Source organism: Vulpes lagopus, chromosome 7, assembly GCF_018345385.1.
Source record: "Vulpes lagopus strain Blue_001 chromosome 7, ASM1834538v1, whole genome shotgun sequence".
Classification (NCBI taxonomy): Eukaryota; Metazoa; Chordata; class Mammalia; order Carnivora; family Canidae; genus Vulpes; species Vulpes lagopus.
This window is the reverse complement of record NC_054830.1, coordinates 29,457,912-29,479,557: the sequence shown is the minus strand read 5'-3', so window position 1 is coordinate 29,479,557 and position 21,646 is coordinate 29,457,912. Positions and strand designations below refer to the sequence as shown.

General features: G+C 38.7%; 1 protein-coding gene across 3 annotated transcripts; it reads right to left on the bottom strand.

Moving 5' to 3' along the window:
• Window positions 1-3,358: 3,358 nt before the first annotated feature.
• Window positions 3,359-18,104, bottom strand: C7H3orf14 (chromosome 7 C3orf14 homolog). Of its 3 annotated transcripts, none has more exons than XM_041763462.1 (6): window positions 18,002-18,104; window positions 17,206-17,320; window positions 16,461-16,541; window positions 14,945-15,068; window positions 5,675-5,749; window positions 3,359-3,760 (listed from the first exon to the last, which is right to left on the bottom strand). In XM_041763462.1, exons 3-6 carry the CDS (start codon window positions 16,511-16,513, stop codon window positions 3,626-3,628), a joined length of 387 nt encoding a protein of 128 aa, XP_041619396.1. In that variant the 5' UTR covers window positions 16,514-16,541; window positions 17,206-17,320; window positions 18,002-18,104; the 3' UTR covers window positions 3,359-3,625. The 3 variants fall into 3 exon arrangements, with proteins under 3 accessions (XP_041619396.1, XP_041619399.1, XP_041619397.1); XM_041763465.1 differs by having other exon boundaries at window positions 17,206-17,315; window positions 18,002-18,081; XM_041763463.1 differs by lacking the exon at window positions 18,002-18,104 and adding an exon at window positions 17,762-17,869.
• Window positions 18,105-21,646: the final 3,542 nt, after the last annotated feature.

The following is a 21,646-nucleotide window of genomic DNA, read 5'->3' as shown; positions in this document are numbered from 1 at the left end:
CACTCCTACCCCCAGGCTTGTCTCCAGTTATCGTAGATATGACAATTTTTTTTAAAAAGATTTTATTCATTCATTTATGAATTCATGAGAGACAGAGAGAGAGAAAGAGAGAGAGAGAGAGAGAGAGAGAGAGAGAGAGGCAGAGACACAGGCAGAAGGAGAAGCAGGCTCCACACAGGAAGCCCAATGTGGGACTCGATCCTGGGTCTCCAGGACCAGGCCCTGGACTGAAGGCAGCGCTAAACCGCTGAGCCACCTGGGCTGCCCAAATAAGTTTAATTTTGATTCAAAAATAAATACACGTAAATACATATACATCTCTCTTTTTTAAAGATTTTATTTATTCATGAGGGACACAGAGAGAGAAGGGCAGAGACACAGAAGGAGAAGCAGGCTCCATGCAGGGAGCCCGAACTTGATCCTGGGACTCCAGGATCACCCCCTGGGCTGGAAGGCAGACGCTTAACCGCTGAACCACCCAGGCGTCCCTTTTAAGAAATTTTTTTTTTTTTTTTGATGGAAAAGGGGATGAGGCAGAGAAGACCAAATTGTGAAGAAAGATAATTACAGCCCTTTAGGTCTTCAGCTGACAAGTGAAAACACCTTGTATGTAATGCAAAAGAAAAACTGTGCATTTGACCTTGTTTTCATTCACACTGCTCCCAATGCCCAGGAAAGACCAGATGTCTGATTTCTAGAATATTGGGCTTTTCCTTAGTAAGATTTATTTTTTTGAAGTTTGGAGAAAAACTGGTTTATAGTTTAATAATTTCATATACTAAAAGTGTTCCAGCAGAAAATGAGCTTTGAGTATTTATGCACTTGCAATAATCCAAGAAAGGCTGTGCAAAGAAAATCTTGAAATGACCTTTATTTTGAAAATCCCGGTATTATAGAAAACCTCCAAAAACAAAAACCAAAAAAACAAATTCATAGTTTTCATGAGTAGGAAGTACAATGTAGCATACGGTAAGGGTGCTGAATTGGCGGGGTTGGGGGGGATGGGTAGTATAAGTAGATGATCTTTCTTGTTCCTTATCTGATTCCTACTAAGAGCAATATACAAAATATACATTAGATATGGTATTTCTGGGCAGCCTGGGTGGCTCAGCGGTTTAGCACTGCCTTCAGCCAGCGGTGGGATCCTGGGGTCCAGGGATCGAGTCCCATGTTAGGCTTCCTGCATGGAGCCTGCTTCTCCCTCTGCCTGTGTTTCTGCCTCTCTCTCTCTCTCTCTCTCTGTCTCTCATGAATAAATAAATAAAATTAAAAAAAAGATATGGTATTTCTTCCCTCCTTACAGAAAACAATGGTTGGAAATTCCTATGTAAAGCTAATTTGCCATGAGGAATATAAAGCCCTTTAATGGGGTATCTAGGTCCCTATGGAAATTTTTTTTTAAACATACACCATGTGGTGCAATCTGTTACAGTCTACAAGGAGGGAAGGGGGGGAAGCTCTGTGGGGGCCAGGAATAAAGTCATCTGTGGGAGTTTTTGAGGTATTTACTAGTAATGGGGGAGATGGTATAGTTAAAACTAGCAGTGACATCCCTTCTGCCCCAAGTCGTAACCCAGGTCTATTAAATGTACACTCTTTTCAGAAACTATTTAGCAAGTTAGTCAATTTAGGGGAGAAAAAAAAAACCACCTTTTCTGAGACGGTTAAATTGCTATTCATTTTGTATTTTAATCTAACCTACTGGTGATTTAATTTACAGAACTCAAAGGAAGTGTGCACTCAAATATTTGAGGATGTTAACGTATCAACCACTGTTTAATTCTGGAATGTGCCTACTTGCTTGACACAATATTTTACCATCTCAACAAATGTTTAGCCTTTTTTTTTCACTTGACTAAAGAGAAATAAGTTTCACATCGCTTCATTCACCTTCTTATGTGCATATGCTGGGAAAGATTGGATGTTAAAAAAAAAAACTTCCTCATGTTCCTTTCTACTACATCTAAATCTGTTTACCAATTCAAAGCTGCTAAAAAGCCCTGCATTCTCCTGCTAAATCAACTGGATGGCTAGAAACCAAACTGTGATGTAACGGGGAAAAAAATTTATCAATTTATTTTCATGTCAGAACAGTCTTGAGAAGGTATAAATTGTTCTGGTCTCTATGCCAGTTTTCTTTTTTCTTTCTTTCTCTGTCTTCCTTTTTTAAAAAGGCTTTCAGCTTTTAAGCCGGTACTTTTTATAGTTATATAACAGTTCTAATATTTTGTGACATTTTGTATTGTGACACTATAGATGAAATTGTCATCGGACTGACACTCTGTGCTGTTTATTCCTTAATTACAACTGTTAACACTGTAGAGAAGTGTGCTAATCTGCCAGCGCATATTATGAAAACAACGTTATTGTTACCCACACCAACACCCACTCAACAGGATATTTCCAAGATGGTACTTTAAAGGAACTTATCAGCACAATGGACGTTTCAATATAGCGGGTTTTTTTTAAGCTTGTCCTAGTGTCTTCATTTAAAAACACAAAGCGGTTTGAAAATTTTAAACTCTTAAATTGTACTGAGCATAGATACCCTTACTAGCAGGAGCTGCCTCTGTAATCAGAAAAATTAAAAAATTCTTGAATGTTTAAGCAGTGGAGGAGTGAGGAGCCACAAAGCTTTCTGACAGTTGTTTCACAAATAATGAAAACAGAAGGGAGACGGAAGGGCAAGTTTAAAGATGAAAAGATGAGAGGAGTCACTTGCATTCACAGGGCCGGTAGTACTTAAATAACCAAGTCAAAAATCCAATAAGCGTTCCTAGCTCTGATAGGTGACCTTTTTCAGAACCACGTCTGAGCTCCCCGTGAAACTGGCTACTTACTGAATGCTTTGTAGTTTAGTTCCTTCTTCCAGAACCTTCAGAGGTTTGATTATCTATGAGGGACAACATCCTATGAATCCATTGTCTAGTAAATACTATACCGAAGCAGTTAAGTGCCTCTATTTTTTCTGTTAAAAAATCTATAATAATGGGCCAACAGCCACTTTGATTCTGTACTAAACCCAATCCCCATAATAAAGTAACCAAAACCATTCTAGAAAATGTAAAATCAGAACAACTGGTATTCACTGGTTAGATGAGAATGACTGTAAATGACTTTTTAAAAAATGACACAACATGGGGCAGCCCCGGTGGCTCAGCGGTTTAGCGCCACCTTCGGCCCAGGGCCTGATCCTGGAGACGGGGGGATCGAGTCCCATGTCCAGCTCCCTGCAAGGAGCCTGCTTCTCCCTCTGCCTGTGTCTCTGCCCCTCTCTCTCTGTGTCTCTCATGAATAAATAAATAAAAATCTTAAATAAAATAAAAATGACACAATGCTTATTTAGCAACTTATTTAATAAACAGTTTACCTTTCAGCATTCGCTGTTAACACTCCCGTGGGTTTGGCAGAAGGCAAATTCACGACCCTGAAGTAGTAGCAGGTCTCAAAGTGAATCTGCTTGTCAGCAGATTCTCCTATCTTCATGTCATCGAGGAGGTAATGGGACAATATGAACATGTTCGATTCCTAAGGTGCCTGAAATGATCTGCATATTCTTTAATATTCAGCTGTATGAAACAGGTTTTGTTTTGATTTTTTTTTTTTTAAAGAGTACGTGAAGAAGTTATCCCTGAGCCTCATTTTGAACGGTATTTTCTGCTTCGTTTTCATTTTCAACACCGATAGGATATGGTGCTCTTCCTAAAAGAAACTGTTCCCATTTGGGAATATATTCTTCTACTGATGCCCAGTAAAGAGTCTGGAAAAAAAAACAACATCCAAAAGTAAAAAAGCATATCAAGCAATTGAACTTGGCTCTTCATAATAGTCTAAATGTTTATTCACTGAAGTGTGTGTGTGCGTGTACACACACACACACACACATATACGTAGAATGCACTTCCTCTACAGAATATTTTATGTTAATTTTAGAAAGAAATCTGGCTACTTACTAGTGTTAATTTTCAAATTTCTCAGTAAAACCAGAGCCTGGCAGAATGACAGGTTTTAGGATTTTATTGTGATTTTACACGCCCTCTTGTGGCCAACCTTGTAATTAATACCAGTGGTATCCTCTAGGACACCCGTCATTAAATGTTTTTGTTTACTGTTCCAAATCCCATACCAAATTATTACCCATACAATGAAACGATTGAACACAAACAGCTGCTTTGCGACTGACATAAAAAGGTCTGACCTGGGATGCGGTCAGGAACTGAAACATAACTAGTATGTTATAGTCCAGGACTCAGGGAAATTGACTCCTTAATTATATGGGGACAAACACTTAAAATACACATTCACTATATCTTTTAGAAGAACACTAGATATGGTAAACTGTAGTTTCTTCCCAGGTTGGTTGTTTTTTTTTTTTTTTTGGTATACTGAGAAAATAATACCAATTATCATGTAACCATTTTTAATTCCAATAACTTGGAAGTTGAGACCTATCATGTTGGCCTGATTTACAGCAAATCTCTAAGTTCTAGAAGCTCATGCAAAATCACCATATAATATCTACAAGCTTTGATGGTTTTTTGGGTGACTGCGCTAGGGGGCCAAAGAAAAGTAAGCTGCCAAAAAGCTCTGTATCATAGGAGGGCATTTTATATTGGCTCATCACTATCGATCTCATTTTGGGAAATTCAGCCAAAGAATTACATAGCATTAAGAACACATAATGACTCACTCTGCACACTAACAAGGTACAGGGGTTCTGAAAGTTGAAAATGGTGAGTGGTTCTACATATCTATCCTTCTATGCATGTGGTCTGAGAAATAGCCTGACACACTTAAAATAGAGGTCATCCTGCTGTGCAAGACTAGCTAAGAAAAATACCAACCCAGGCCTGTGGTTGGGAGTTTCTCTACCATTCACGGCTGGATTAACCCCTATTGTGCGGGGCCTGTAGAGGCCAGAGGAAGGTATTGGAGAATTCAACAAAGAAAAAGACATGCCCAAGGCACAACTTTGTACCACAGTTCTTTCTATCCTTGATCGCTGCCTTTTCTTATTACCCTAGATGACACAGAAAATTGAAGGGCAAATTCTCAGCCTTTCATTTTGAGTCTATTCACATCCCTGCTTCGGCAGCAAGCAAAACTGTATTTGAAAAAGGTCATTAAGAATATAAAATTAAACTATTCTATATGGAGTAAATTTCCTTTCATCACAGATATATTCATATACCAAATAGGGTTTATTTTTGCCAACAGTCTTCCCAATCTGTTCTTGAACTGAGCAAAATAAAACAGACAAAAGCCACACTATGCTGCATGATAATATGCATTTAAATAGCTTTGGTTGAAATTTGGTGAAGGGACCAAAGTGCTAACATTAGCCAACAGGAAAAGCACTTTGGTGAGGCATGCTGTCATCTTAAGATTGAGTGCATACTGTCTGTTATGGTTTAACAAGATAGTTGTTCTAGATGAAAAGACATAGGATCTTTAAAAAATTTTCACTTGATACATTTCTAAAAATCAAGATACTTACCAGTTACCTACTGTGTACAAAGCACAGCACTGTGGACATGGAAGGATCAGTCAGACAGACCTTATTTTACTAAACAAATAAATCTGAAAAATACACACGTATAACCACCATTCACTTACAACTCACTACTAACAGAATGGGGTCTCTTCCTAGACATTAATTCTTTAAGATTCTTACCTCAAGAGAAACCAACTCTGGTGATGGAATTGAGTGAATCCGGGTCTGTAGAGACTTTTCTGCTGCTTCTATGTCCTATAATAGGTATCAGCGTTTTAGAAACAAAATGTATTTACGTAACACACGCAAGTGGTACCTGTAATAGCAATGGCTATATCCCAAATCTCTCAGCTCTTCTCTAGATATGCAGTCTGAACTGAAGGAAGGGCATGGAAGGAGGAGGACTGATCACTACTTAATTAACCAGTTTCAGATAGAGAAAGTAGCATTTCTTATTTTAAAATAAAAAATGGCAGTGGGGTGCATGGCGCTTTCAAGGTCTTCCTTTCATTTAAAATAGTAAATGCCAATAATTCTTGCAAAAAGGACTTTCTTCTAAAATTGCTCAGGACACTAGCTTAGCTCTAAAACCATTAAAAACAGCCAGATGGAAAAAACGGTCAAATACTCAGATATAAAAACAGTCAGACAGTCTGCTCCACACTGTGCTAACCTTAAAAGTAAAGAGTTCTAGTCCAGATCATGCAAATAGTGTATTAATGTCACACATTTCATCTGTTCAGTATTCTATTTTTTAATTTTATACTTATGCAAATCCTCCACATATTTAAAAGAAAGTCAATGAGGTACCTCAGTACTTTGCAACAAGAACCTTTTTGCTATATGTTTTTAGGACTAGATTTCTGGGGCATTTTCAATGGCCAGCTTTATGGCTGAGTCGTACATCAATCAGCTGATGCCAGTTAAGCACTGTGCTTTAATTTGTAGTTTAACTTGTGGGTGTGTACATTTTCTCTTACGGTTGTAGAAACACAGGGGTAATTACACTTAATTCATACCCTGATAAAGATGTAACCTTGATATGTGGATGAAGTACATGCCCAGAAATAAAGGAATCTCCAAGTTGTTAGTGAAACACTGAGCTCTGTTTAATGCGCCCCAAATTGGCACCTATGTTGTCTTGTGCTTGCTTATGTTTGTCAAGTTCACAGAGGCCTTGGCTGGAGGCTGTGTAAATTTTGTCTCTCCTTTGAGCTTAGTGAGTTGATCAAAAAGAGAAAGTTCTCTGATCCATGTACAAGCATTGGAGCAATCTAAGTACAGGGCTGTTGGACAGACGGAGAGAGATGGAAAAGGACGTGGGAGTGGGGTGTGAAGAATCCAATGCTGAACAGGAGAAAAGAGCGAGCAGATGGCAGTGGCGGGAGCAAGGAATGGGTGTGAAATGTAAAAGGGAAAAACAGGAAATTCCCTAAAGGGACTCCCCAAAGTTGCACAACCATTAATGCACCTGCTGTCTCGAAGAAGGTGATTTGAAGGGGAAAACCACCAATTTAGGGATAAAAAGCCCATCTATTAGCAGTGTCTATTCCCTACCAGAAGTTTATGGCTAAGACACATGCTAAAGAGCTTTTGATGCCAATGCTACAACAGATAGCGAAGATTAACTCTTCTGTGATTGCACTGAGATTTTACAAGGTCCTAGAAAAGTTATTTTTTGCTTTTATAAATCAAACAAACAATAGACTCACAGTTTCATTGACACCATTATAAGAACAGTTATAAATGTATTGTTAGTGGGTAGATCTAGGTGCCACTAGCACCTGTAGACAAGATGATAAACACTTCTCTTAAACACCGTAAAATAAGGATACTGAATCTCTCTCCTAGAAGATCAGACTTGTGATGAAAGAGTAGATATGAGCAGGGATCTGCAGCCTGGTAAAACAGGTCTATGGTTAGTAACTTGACTGTCATCTCTGTAGCCTGTCGACAAGGGATTATCACCCCTCCAGAGCACTTCTTTCTTAAGTGAGATTTTACTTTCTTAGATGTTTTGCTTACCTCTCTGACTCCTACTTCACTTTCTCCTTAGTTGGCTCCCTTTTCTCTTCTTAATCCTAAGTGTGGGCTTTCTTAAGATTTGTGACATCTGTCCTCATCTTTTTACTTTTTTTCTCTCCAAGACTGTCTCTTTGGGGGGAAAAAAGGAGAGATATCTTTTCTTCCTAGCCCTTATTTCTCAACCTAATAAAACCTATACTCCACTTATTCCTACTGGATGTACGATAGCAGGAATTCTATTCCCCTAAACACCTATGCTGTATCTTCTACCTTCAACTGTTCTTATTCTCTGACGTTTAAAAATTCACAGGTCCATAGATCATTCCATCAGGATGTCTCCACTAGCCTGTCCATGCCATTCTCAGTGCTGTGGCCTTATTATCACACTTACTTGTTCAATAAATATGTACTTGGACTATATCTCATTTTACTTTAACCACATAAGAAATTGATTAGTTTTGCTAAAACTACTACTTTAAGTATCTTTACCTAGATTAAAAAAAAAAAAAAACAGATACCCACTACACAGAGGATAAAGTATGAATTCCTTAGCCTGACTGAAGAATCTTTGCCTTCTTCAGTGAGTTTTATCCTATTACTTCCAGTTAAGAACCTTCTGTTTGACTATATGCTGCCAGAGGTACAGACTGCATCTCATACAACCTTTAAGCATCCGAGAATCTAACAAAGTGCAGGGTGCATACTAAACACTTAAATATTCATTATATAAACAAATGACTAGGTGTCAAATGTTTCCTGAGTATAAATTAAAAACTTAAAAAAAAAAAAAAGTACTCAAGGGAGTGGGGGAAGAAAAGGAAAAAGGGCAGATGAAGAGAGGCTAGACTTACCTGACCAGACCTTGATATCTTGTCTTAGAGATCTGCCATTAGACCATTTAAAAATGTATACAGTCATAGAAAAAATGAAAAAGCAATCCCTAAAAATGGAGGACAAAAGGAAACAAATCTAATCTAGTTGGTGGCATAACCACATCAAGAAAAAGTACATCAGGTGGTCTTAGAAACACAGTATTTTGACTGAGCGTCTGTAGTGAGATATACATCAAGGACAAAAAGAATTGTAAAAAGTATGTGACTTAAAACCATACTCAGTAATCATCTTGTTGCTGGTAGTGCTGCCTATATCATGGGATAAAATAAATGCATAATTACATTGGTATTGGAAATTTTTTTAGGAACTGCGATTTTTTGTTTAACGAGAAAAATGTTAGAGGTAGAAGACTGGTGATTTTAAGTTAAAAGTCTTACAATCATGTAATCCAAATGGAATTATTCATATGAGCTCTTGATGAATTTTATCTTTAAAAAAGTTGTAATAAACACCCCTCATGCCCAGATTAAGGGCTCTAAACATATATTCCTATCAAAAGAATCCACGGCTACTTGGAGCAAAGGCCAAATTTAGGTCTAAGCAGCAAATGATGGCCTAAAAGATATCATACCAGAAAGAGAGAAAACAATCAAAGACTGTTAAGATCATGTGAAAGGAGTTCAGGAGCTAACTTGGAGGTTCCCACTTGGTAAAAATGGGATAATTTGAGCATCAGTGGAACTACAAATTGAAGTGGATTGAGACCTTTCAAATCACAGAAATATTTAAAAACATCAACATCTAACTGGTCACTTCTGGAGGATACTAGAGAACAAACCTTTTTTTGAGAACCAAGTACACAGAAAGAATCAAGCACTCATCATGCTTTTTTTCCTGTATGAAATGTACTGCAGTGTAACCAAAGAGTTGGTGAGGGGAAGTTTATCTTCTTATAAATTATTAGCAATAAAATGAGAAGAAATAGAAGAATCTGAACATCAATTTTTGCAATCCTTAATGAACATATCTAGGCCATGATCATCAATGACTGCTAACATTCCAGAAAGAGAGGTGACCAAACACTGAACTTGAATCTGACAGGCCTCTACATCTGCACTATTAATGCAGAATCCATTAGCCTCATATAGCTGCTGAGCACTTGAAATGTGACAAGTCTGAATTAAGAGGCCCTATAAATGAAAATATACACTGAATTTTGAAGGCTTGGCAATAAAAAAGAACATAAAATATTTACTAACTTTCAATAGTGACTACATTTGAAATATAAAATTAAAATATGAAATTAATTTTAATACTTTGTTTAATCTATGTGTTTTAACTTTATTAAAAGTGGTTACTAGAGGGGTACCTGGTGGGGGGCTCAATTGGGAGGAGCATGGGATGCTTGATCAGGGTCATGAGTTCCAGCCCCATGTTGGGTGTAGAGATTACTTAAATAAAAACTTAAAAAAAAAAGTTGTTACTAGAAAATTTAAAATTACTTGCATTATATTTCTGCTGTATAATACAACTTAGTCCTATCAATTCATGGTAAGTACAGGAAACAGAGGAACATACTAATGATACCTCAGCAATGTAATAGGAATAACCAGACAGGTGGAAACTATAGGAGAAATGAACCAATTCCTTCAACAAATAAATTAAAAAGGGGTATAAAAAAAAAGGCAGAGAGAACTTTTAGGGATTTGAGAGCCTTATCAATCAATTACGTACCGTATTGTATTTGAATCCAGATTCAAACAAATGTTTAAAAAAAAAAGGATTCAGGGAGATCTGAATCCTGACTGAATATTTGAGGAATTACTGTTAATTTCTTACATTGATCATGGAGTTGTGATTGTACTTAAAATAGTCTTTATCTTTGAGTGATCAACACTGATGAAACAGATGTGATATTTATAGATAAAACAACATGATGTCTGAAGATTAGCTTCAAAATAATTTGAAGGGCTGAGGGTAAAGGTGAGGGGTGTAGATGAAATAAGATTGCCTCTGTTTTGGAAATTACTGAATCTGGGATGCCTGGGTGGCTCATCGGTTGAGTGTCTGTCTGCTTTCAGCTCATGGTGTGATCCCGGGTCCAGGGATCAAGTCCTGCATTGGGCAACCTGTGAAGGAGAAGTCTGCCCGTGTGTGTGTGTGTGTGTGTGTGTGTGTGTGTGTGTGTGTGTGTCTGTGTCTCTCATGAATATGAATAGATAAATTTGAAAAAAAGAAAATAACTGAATCTGGGTGATTAGCACATGGAAATAGATTCTTCTATTCCTTCCTCTACATAGGTTTGAAGTATTTTGTAACAATTCAAAAAGTTTTCAGTATGGATAGTAGTGTAAATGTTACTCTATGGCAGGATTCAGCAGCCTCTGTAAATGAGTTGACTCATGATTAGGAAAGATAAACTATGAGCACAAAAATTCTTTGTACTGAGATTTCTTTTTTTCTCCCTCCCTAGAAATGTCCCTCCCTCCCAACACAGCAATATAGATCTTCCCATAAATATATACAGTGAAGCCAGCCATGGCTGGGCTGGGTTTGACCTTTTAATCTGCTGAAGGGGCAATTTCTGGGATTGAAAAAACAAGATACTAAAGCAGGAGATATGGGGTCACTGGTACAAGGAACACTCAAGCATTCATTAAACTTGCTCTTTACTGAATTGGAGAAAGTGAGAAATGTGAGGAGGACTCAGTCCTGTAAGTCACTGGCTATTCTGGGAGTGGGGAGGGAAGGCAGTCTGTTGAAGGCTCTAACTGCCAGTTGCCCCAAGAATGCTTCCAGAACGCACCTTAAGGGAAGCACTCGCCATAGCTCTAATCTGCTGTAGCACACTCCCATTCTTTCTCACGCTGGAATATTTGTCTGTCTTCCTCACAAGATGATGTTCACTACCACAAAATTGCCTTTTTGGGTTAAACTAAGTTTTGTTGGTGGGGGTAGGGGGTAGGGAAGGTCGAAGAGATGACAGTTTACATCATGGAAGTATTTATAGAAACACTATTTTCTTGTCCAAATCTGTACTGATTACATTTGTTTTTAAAATGCAGATACATTTTATTTTATTCTCAAGAGGGAAACTAACAGAAACTAACAATCCATTGTCATCCGTGAATATTTACTGACTAAACCTTCAGTGTGAATTTTCTTCACTACTTAAATTCATGTCCATTCTTTTACTATTCTGCTGGAAACTTTGGGTATTAGTCTTTTTTGTTATTTTCATTTCTAAAACATTCTTTTATTTTTCCAAATACAGTTAGAGAAAGTTTGTTGGGTTTGATGCAAATTTTGGTGGGGTTCTATTAAATATAAAATAACACTGTTAATTGTTGACTTCAGAAAAACAATAGTTTCCCTGTCAGGATAAAGGCTTATGTCTCCATTTAGATTTTAAATCTTCCACTGAAGTGTAAGAATTATCTTTGTACCAATCATGCATATCCCGTGTGAAGAGCATTGCCAAGTATTTTATAATCTCATTGCTAAGGTAAATATGATCTCATATTTTCCATATGAGAATATATATATTTTGTTCTGATTTTTGAATGTTTACCTTTTATCCATTAATTTTACTCAATTCATAATATACTGTTTTTTTTTTAAAGATTTTATTTGTTCAAGAGAGACATAGAGAGAGAGGCAGAGACACAGGCAAAGGGAGAAGCAGGCTCCACGCAGGGAGCCCGATACGGAACTCGATCCCAGGTCCCCAGGATCAGGCCCTGGGCTGAAGGCGGCACTAAAACGCTAAGCCACCTGGGCTGCCCCCCGCCTTTTTTTTTTTCTTTAAAGATTTTATTAATATACTGGTTTTATTTTTATTTATTTATTTATTTATTTATTTATTTATTTATTTATTTTAATATACTGGTTTTAAACAGCTTTGGCTTTTCTAAGTATATACCCTTATCACTTAAAAGTGTTAGGATTATATCTTCCTTTCCAGAAATTAAAGTTTAGTCCCTGTTGGCATTTCTTATATTGGTCAGAGCATCTACATAAGGTCAAATAATGGATAGTAAAAATAAGCTTATTCTTATTTTGCTAGTATCTTTACAGGGATTTCCAATTTCAGCAGAACCATTTAAAAAGTGTACTCTGTACCTAAGTACGTATCCTGATGTAACTGAACCTGTTCCTGACAAGGGGTATTAGGAGTACTCACTTTATGGTTTCCTCATCTCTAAATTAGGGAATCAAGTGCAGGTCAGTGGTTTTCACCATTCCTTAAAGCCACAATAGAGCAGGCAAGGAGGAGCTTAATGGATGGGCCTCTGGGCCAAAGCAGGTCCACTTTTACCTATTTTAAATCTTTGAAAAAAAATTTTATGCTAAAAAAAAATTAAAGCCTTAAGTTAAACTCTAATCTATATGCTTTTTAAAGTTCCTCTCAACTGAAAATTCCGTGATCAAGTCCTATTTAGGTCACTTTGACAATAACCTCTATGGTACAGCCCTTAAAATTATTTCCAAAGTTTAAAACAAAATAATAAGAGGGAAGGCAGAATTTTAAAAAATTGCATATACAAGTATTCAAAGTATGTTTAAAAAAAAGTCAGGGGTGCCTGGATGGCTCAATTGGTTAAGCATCTACCTTGGGCTCAGGTCACGATCCTGTAGTCCGGGGATCGAGCCCCCATGTCGCGCTCTCTGCGTAGGGGTGGGGGGCATGTCTGCTAATAAAAGACTAAAGGGAAATTTACAAAAACATTAATTTCTAGCCGGGTGGGATGATATGGAAAGTATGCTATTTCATCTTTGCTTTTTCAAGTTTTTTACAGTGAGAATATATTACTTTTGTATCAGGGAAAAAAACACCATACCAAACTTGTTTCTAATGACTATGAAACTAGGTTCATTATCTTCCTTCCAGATATGGCAATGATTTCTTAGCTCTTCTTCTTAAATCTAATCTCTCCATTCAGCAAATCACATAGCATCTAAATAGGAAATGAATCTTTCTTAAATACCCATATGCTGCTTATATAAGTCTCTATTTTTCTTTTACTTAAACACGTTTAGTACTGTATTATCCCTACAGATCAAGTCTCAACTTCTTCAGTCGGTCTCACAAAACATATCCAGCCTCGTTTCCCATGACTTTACAAGCTAGTTAGTTCAGGGTCCCATAAACATGAAGAGGGCCACTCATTCTTTTGGTCTTGGTTCTTCTGTAAGAATTCAATGGAATTCCTCGCCTTCTGCCTATTCAAAGACAGCTCCAGCTTAGCTTCCCCTCTCAGACTTGTTAGAATATTACAGTTTTCCATGATTTTTTATACCTACTCCTAAAGAGCTAACGATTTCACATAATTTAATGTTTGATCACCTAAGATCTCATATTCCATGTGTAACAACCTTATGTCATCAGTTAAGCGTGTTAGCTATTTGATGTAAAGAACTCTGAATTATTTCGTTAACTCCACTTTCTGCTCAGAACTAGCTCAGTAGTAAGGACCCTTCGGGCATTCACCAAATACTTGCTCACTAAAAGGAAGATGCTTGAAAAATCCAAATAGTACCTGCACTTGTTGCAGGTAAGTAGCGATCAAGCCTTCAAGCCTTCTAATTTAGTTTTTCTGACTTTTCACAGCAAATTCCAGATTATCCTATATATTTCCATTTAAAAATAAATATTGCAAACACCATTGGGCAAGGAAGACATATGGCAACATAGAATGCTTTGGTAGCACTATGGCTGTGACTTAAATTACTGTGGATCAAACTGCCAGAAGCTGAGAAGATAACTGAATTTTCCTCTTCCTTTATCCTCTAGTGACTACAGAAGATAACTATATCATGCCTATCGATGAAAATATTTAACAATAAAAAACTGAAAACACTGCTTTATAACTTAAATAATATAGCCTTACTACCAAATGTTTTAGTCATAGGATCTCTTGGAAGCTTGAATGGAAGCAAACTTTAGGGTTTTAATTATGGATGAAGCCATACAATTCTGGAAGCAAAGTATAGCAAGCAGCCAAAAATGTTACACATATGATTTTACTCCAAATGGGCACATTGGCCAAATGGTGGGGCCCTGCGCAATCACATACTTTGACCACCTCCTCCATCACTATCAAGAGAGATCTGGGAAATCTGTTATCTTAGATATGAATTCTACGTGTTGACTGTGGCCCCAGTAGGGCAAAATCAAATTGTTCTTGTTTTTATGATGTTAAATAGTTTTGAGTTGGATCTAAAAACATTATAGGTACTTCATGGGTTTTTAGGATCTCCCTATAAATAAAAGAAGATGGAAAATGGAAAGCTACATCTTGTATCTATTACTTCTTGCACAAAGGTGACCTTTAAATTCCTTCTATGGTCACTGACTTTTCTGGTTGATTAAAAACACTTAGCTTAAGCAAACTTTCATTTTTTTTTTCATTTAAAAAAGAATGCACATGCATATTATCCAACTTACATGGATTTAAAAACTAGGTGGTACTTAATTAATTGCATTTATTACTCAAAACAAATTATATATATCAAAATTATGAAATTCACTTAAATTCTTTTTTTGCAAAGGTGGGGAAAAAAATCTATACTCAAGTCATGGAAACTTACCGTTAAAAGAGTAAGGTTCCTTTTAAAAGCAGTCTCAGCTGCTTTCATTTGAGATGCCTTTTCCTTGTTTTTATCTATAAATTTATCCTCCATTTGTTGAAGTAACATTAATCTTTGTGATACTCTAGAAAAAAATGAAGATTATATAAAGTTTTTTTAAAGGGTACTTTTTTGCTTGACTAACATAAAAAATTTATTTCTTAATTGTACCTCATTTCAAGTTCAAGCTATCTTGAAAATCAATTATTATGTCAATTAATAAGACAGTTAAAAACTTAGGTAGTTCAGTAAGCCTTAAGTATGGGTAAAATTATTTTTATTTTCATTAACATTTCTATCATAAGTATATGCTTCTGGTTTTTTAGCCTCTATGGTCTTTGCAATTATTTTAGAGTGTTAAAAACATGTTTTAATTTTGGTGAAAATGCAAACTGTAATACATATCCCTTTGTACACATACTTATATATACCTCCCCACACACATACATTGATATAACTTGCTATACGAAACCTTCTGCTTAACACTTCAATACCCCTGAATCTCATGTTACACATTTAGAATTGCGCTAAACTTCCATATGTTTGAAGAAGCAATAAAAATATTTTTTTCCTCTTTTTCCAAGAGAAAGATGATGGTTCCATATATGAGTGAGAGGCTGTGTGTATGTATGCATACTCACAACAAGGTGAAACAGTAATTGAAGAAAGATGTAAAAAGTTGTAAGTTAATTATCAAACTACTTTGTTGTATACAATATACTTTAAAAATTTTTTCATTGGTCAAATGCTCATTTTACAAGTTTTTTGGTCCTCTAAAATGATCAACAAAAATGTCAGATGATAAAAAATACATGTAGTATATGTATATATGCAACAGTCCAATCATTTTCCAGGTAGTTGTGGAGATCCTTAGAAATGCTATGTTTCATACAGCTGTTCTTGAGGATAGAATTAAAATTGAGTAATTTGAACATTTTTATAAGGAAAAGATCTTAGAAAGCCAAGAAAGAAGTCCTCATAATTAATCAAAGAAAAGGAAAATATGAGAGCCCACAGAAAGAGGTGGAGAAGAACCGGTTATATAATTTGAAAGGCCTAATGCAAAGTGAAAATGTGGGGCTCCTTTAAAAAAAAACCTATTAGGAATTGCAAGACAGCAACATTAGAGCATTAAACCAAGTGCAGGGACTTTGAGTACACAGGTCACATACTCATAAAGCCTGTCTTGGTTAAGAGGTGTAGAGAAGTCCATTAAGTAACAGTGAGGAACCTACAAAGGTAAGAAGGGTGAATTTATCTAGATAATAGAATTGTAAGAAGAGAACATAACTATACCTTTAAATCTTTGTTATTCTTAAGAGACCGTGAAATTCCCTAACACCGAAATCCTTCAAGTGTTAGAAAATTTAAATAACACACTTTCAGATTTTTAAGTCTTCTGTGCACACAATATTTCATTAATAAAGCCAGTACAATTTATTTGTTTAGATAAGCCTTTTTTTTAAAAAAAACTTACATTTCTTCGTGTCTTTTAGAAAGGCGAATTTCTTGAGCAAACAAGGAAGTCATCTTTAGTCAGAGCTGCCTTATAAGCTTTCTGGTAAATAACAAAAACATTTAAAGTTACCGTAATGTCCTCAGCTTTACAACAGTGGATTGTTTTACAATCTCCACCAACTGGTTCTCCCAAGAAGAGTAAAATAAAAATATAATAATGTATATAATACATTAATATAATAATAATATAAGATATAATAATGTATAAACTGAACGAATGCACTCAAAACCGCTTTTATTTACGATGCACCGTTTTTTATATGCCAGATGCATCCAAAAACACCACGAATCAGGTAAACTCAACATATTTCACATTTCCTCCTCTTACTTCCTCACACTTTAACCTTAATCGGAACTGAAAACAAACAAGCAGCTGGTACTAAGACTAGTAAACATTTTATTGAATCAACAGAAAGGGAAAAAAATCCACTCTGTAAAATTCAACACAGGAACACCATCCCTCATGCGTGTGCACACACACATAGAAAGGCAAACAAGTATGAGAACCAACTGGAAACTCATGGTCTTTCCTTTATTGGAAGACTGCCCAGTTCTACCATCGCTTTTCCAAATAAGAAAGTATTTTTTCATGTATAACTGCGGGGGAAGAGCCCAACTGCTGTGTTCACCTTGCCCTGGGTGCTCAGGACTCCCATCTGGGGGAGTTTAGGAAAGTCCATCTTAACACACATGAGCAAGCTCACCTTGACTGAAGAGCCTGGACCCATACAGATAAAGATCAAGTGAAGTGCTCTGAAGGCTCAGGGCCTGGAGGCAAATCACTGGGCGGTGCGTGTGCAAAAGCTGAAGGTGACTGTCCTAGGGAGAAAGAAAGACAGAAAAAAAAAAAAAAAAGGAATGAAATTCTTTTCCCGGAGCAAAGCATTGGCTTTCCTAAATGCCATGAATTAATCTCTGAGTGTCCAGCGCTGATAGACTGAGCTCTCCCTTCGGAGCGCATGCAGGGAGGTGTAGGGCACTGCGCCCAGCCCGGGGCAGGGGAGACACGGCCCTGCCCTCAACGGGGTTCCTGCTGCAGGACCGGTTCAGCACCGCGGACAGCGACCGCGGCCCGGCTCGCCCGCGGAGGCTCCTCGGTTACAGACCCTCGTCCCTAACCTCGCTGCGGACCTAACCGTCGCCGCCTCCCTCCCCCTTTCCCAAGCAGCGTCCAGGAAATCCCGGAAAGTTAGTCCGCCGCAACTTCTTTCCCGCAGCGCCCGCCATCCCCTTTCACTGCAGACAAGCCCCTATGATAACCTCAGACGGCCTCTGGAGCCGGGGGTCCGCACGGTCTCCGGGTCCTCAACCCTGCAAGCGCCCCGACTCCCTGCTTAACACCCCGAGAACTCGCGACCTTCCCCCGCTGCCCCTGCTCTTCCCCTGCAACATCCGCCCCCATCCCCCACCCCAGCGGCTCCGCGAGCACCTGCGCCGCCCTCCGACACTCAGCGCACTCGGCCGCCTCGGGGGCCGCGCGGGGGGGACTTGAGGACTCACCCAGCCGCGCTCAGACCTTCCCCGTAAGGGCGCCGGCTACTGCGCGGACGCTGGTACCGTACCGCCCCCCCCCGCCGCCGCCCCCGCACAGGCCCGGGCGTGGCCACGCGGCCGCCTCTGCGCACGCGCGACGAGGTGACGTAATCACGTCACTATAAAAGGCGGGCCTCTGGCGCGAAAGCCGAAGTGTGCGGCGCGCGGCGGAGGGGTCTCCGCGGCGGTGCTTCCGCAACGTCGGGCGGTGATTCCGAGTCTTTTAAAATGAGGCGGAGCATGTTTCAGAGAGGGAAGCTAGAGTGACACACAGATTATGGACATGGAGGGGGAAAAAAGTCCGTCAGAGTGTTTGAATTGTCTGCACAGTGGGTAAAAGCTCTCTGGATCTCCAAGATGCTTCACCCACGTGGTCCGGCGGAGAGCACAGGGGCCGAGCCCCGGCCCGCACCCTCCTGGGGACATGTGATGTCCGTATGGCCATATGGACGGTGGACGTTTTGAGAGGTTTGCGTGCGGGTGGATTGTCTATTTCAGCCCTTCCCGGCAACACCTGGCGACACCTGGTGACACCTGGCAACACCTGGTGACACCTGGCAACATCATCCTCCTTCGACGGAGGAACCAAACCAGGTCGGCCCTTTACTTAGGTCGGAGCTTGAAGTCAGTAGAGCCTTTTGGAAATTTGCTGCAGCCCTCGGGGTCACATGCTTGGGAATAATGCCTTCGTGCTGCAAAGTGCGTTCTTAAACCTCCCCCCCAACCCCCACCCAACCCCCACCCCCACCCCCAGTCTTTGACATAACTTGGTGAGACGCAAAGTACTCTCCTTAATGTCAGAGGTTAAAGACAGGTTCAAGAGAGGTCAAGCTGTTTTCTTCCTATGGGTTACTGGGTTGGTAAAGGGCGGAGGGCTAGGGACTTCAGTCCAAGTGTCTTTTTTTTTTTTTTTTTTTTTAGATTTTATTTATTTATTCATGAGAGAGAGAGAGAGGCAGAGACATAGAGAAGGAGAAACAGGCGCCATGCAGGGAGCCCGATGCAGGACTCGATCCCGGGTCTCCAGGATCACGCCCCGGGCCTAAGGCAGGTGCTAAACCGCTGAGCCATCCGGGCTGCTCTTTTTTTTTTTTTTTTTTTTTAATGATTGATTGATTGATTTATGACAGACAGAGAGAGAGAGAGGCAGAGACACAGGCAGAGGGAGAAGCAGGCTCCATGCAGGGAGCCCGTCGTGGGACTCTATCCGGGGCCTCCAGGATCAGGCCCTGGGCTGAAGGCAGGTACCAAACCGCTGAGCCACCCAGGGATCCCCTGCTCTAATTTTATTTTATTTTATTTTATTTTATTTTATTTATTTTATTTTATTTTATTTTATTTTATTTTATTTATTTTATTTTATTTTATTTTATATTTTTTTATTTTTTATTTAATTTAACTTATTTATTTTATATATTTTATTTATTTTATTTTGTTATTTTATTTTATTTTTTTAAACTCCCAGAATATTTATAGGAAACTCCCCTCTTGTTTTGGGACTATGGCCCTTCACGGTTCCTTTGCTTGGAAACCCCATTGCCCAGAAACCCACCTAAGACCCAGTGCTTCGATCTTTCAATGCTACTTCCTCAAAGAAGCTTTCCTTGGGCCTCCAGTCCTCCCTCTCCTGCTTGAGTTTTCTCCAGAACACTCTGTTCCACAGGTTTCTCCATCACTCATTCGTGTATCAGTGCACCCCTACTAGAATTCGAACATCTGAAGAACAAGCATTTTTGATTATTTGCTACTTACTGTATCCTCAGCAACTGAAATGGCCTTGAAATAATCCCAGGTTGAAATTCCATCGTACTTTTAAGAGAGGTCCGTCTTCAGTTAATAGGACTTTTGATTTAGCTGTTCCACAGAGGTACTTAGTAAAGATGAAATACAGACCTTTGAATGGCCTTGTGTTCTTGGAATGAAGTAGAGCTTCTGCATGGTTACAAGGCATTCTTACCTCTTATGTAAATTTACAAATAGAGATTTTTCTTTTTTTAAGATTTTATTTTTATTTATTAATGAGAGAGAGAGGCAGGGACACAGGCAGAGGGAGAAGCTGGCTCCATGCAGGGATCCTGACATGGGACTCGATCCCGGGTCTCCAGGATCACACCCTGGGCTGAAGGCGGCAATAAACCGCTGAGCCACCTGGGCTGCCCAGATGTTTCTTAAATTGGTAATGGGGTTGCATGGAATAGAATACTGAGAGGCTGCATGTGAAAGCATTCGTATGTTGTTTAAAACAGACCTTGTTCCCCTCCCTGCTTTATGTAAGTTTGCATGGTGACACAACTGGGACAAACCCAGCTCTTTTAACTTTGAATCTAGTTTCTTTAGCTCATTGTCTGCCCTAGGAGTGAATCAAGGAATACCTTAGAATTTTCTTGAGATTTTTAGGAGAACAGTAATCAGGAATACCTCACAGACACTTAGAGGTTATCTAGATAGACTCTGATAATACATTTTATAGGATCTAAACAAAGTACTTTCTACTTAAAGATCTGCTCTGAGAACTCCTCTCTTCATGACAGCCCCGAGTTGATCTTTTCTGTGAGACACTTGACTGGAGAAGCCCTGTCTCTGACAATTGCACTATCAATGAACAGCTTCTGTATTTCTTAGGTAGGTTTGGTTACTTCCTGGAGTGAGATATTCACGATCTACCATGCAGATTATTAGAACCTACTAATGCCTGGCTCATAATGGGGCATTCTATAAATGTATAGTAAAGTTAGTATTTCCTAATCCAGTATAGTTTTGTCCACTAGCATGCTAAAATTGTCCCTTTAGCCTCATTATTTAGAAAGCCTTGTGCTCTTTAGTCATTAATTTTAAGGATATAATTATTAAATATTTCTAAGATGTAGTCCCTGCCCTCAAGAGCCTAGAGGGCTCTTAAGTTATACATTAAAAAGCTAGGGTATTTTGGCTGGCAACATAAAAATGATTAATATTCCAATGCTCATTTCGTACTAGGCACTGTGTATGATTTATTCATCTAGTCCTCATAAACAACCCTGTGAGCAAGACAGGGTTGCTTGTTAACTTACTATCCCCATTTTTATAGCTGAGAAAACTGAGGCTTAGAGACATGACTTATGATCACACTGTAAGTAAATGAGCCCTTGCTTGTTTGATGTTAGTATTATAAGTAGTTGCATATGGTATATTGAGCATATGTAACTAAAAAGTGTCCTGCAGATTATGAGGGTGGTAGAGAAGAAAGGAGAGAGCACTAAGAGCTGGAATAGTGTAGGTACATTTTGGAGGACTGAGGTGAATTTTGAAAATTGGCTGGAATTTGGAGGTCTGTTTTTGTAATTTGGTGTACAGGTGGCAAGATGGGGTGAGTGAAGGAGATATGTACAGAAGTATGTACAAGAGAATACATCTGGGGTGAGGAGGTCCAGTGGAGAGAAAGCATTGAGAAGGATGTTTTCCCCTTATTTCCCTCAATTTTGAAGATTTCATTTCTGGTGTCAGAGACTTAGAAAACAGAGGTTTGACAATAATAAAGAGAAGGAAGTATTGGAGAAGGGGAGACTGGAAAGTAAAGAATAGGAAGGCTTGAGGATGAAAAAGGACAAGCTTTAAAGAGTAAGAAATAATTAA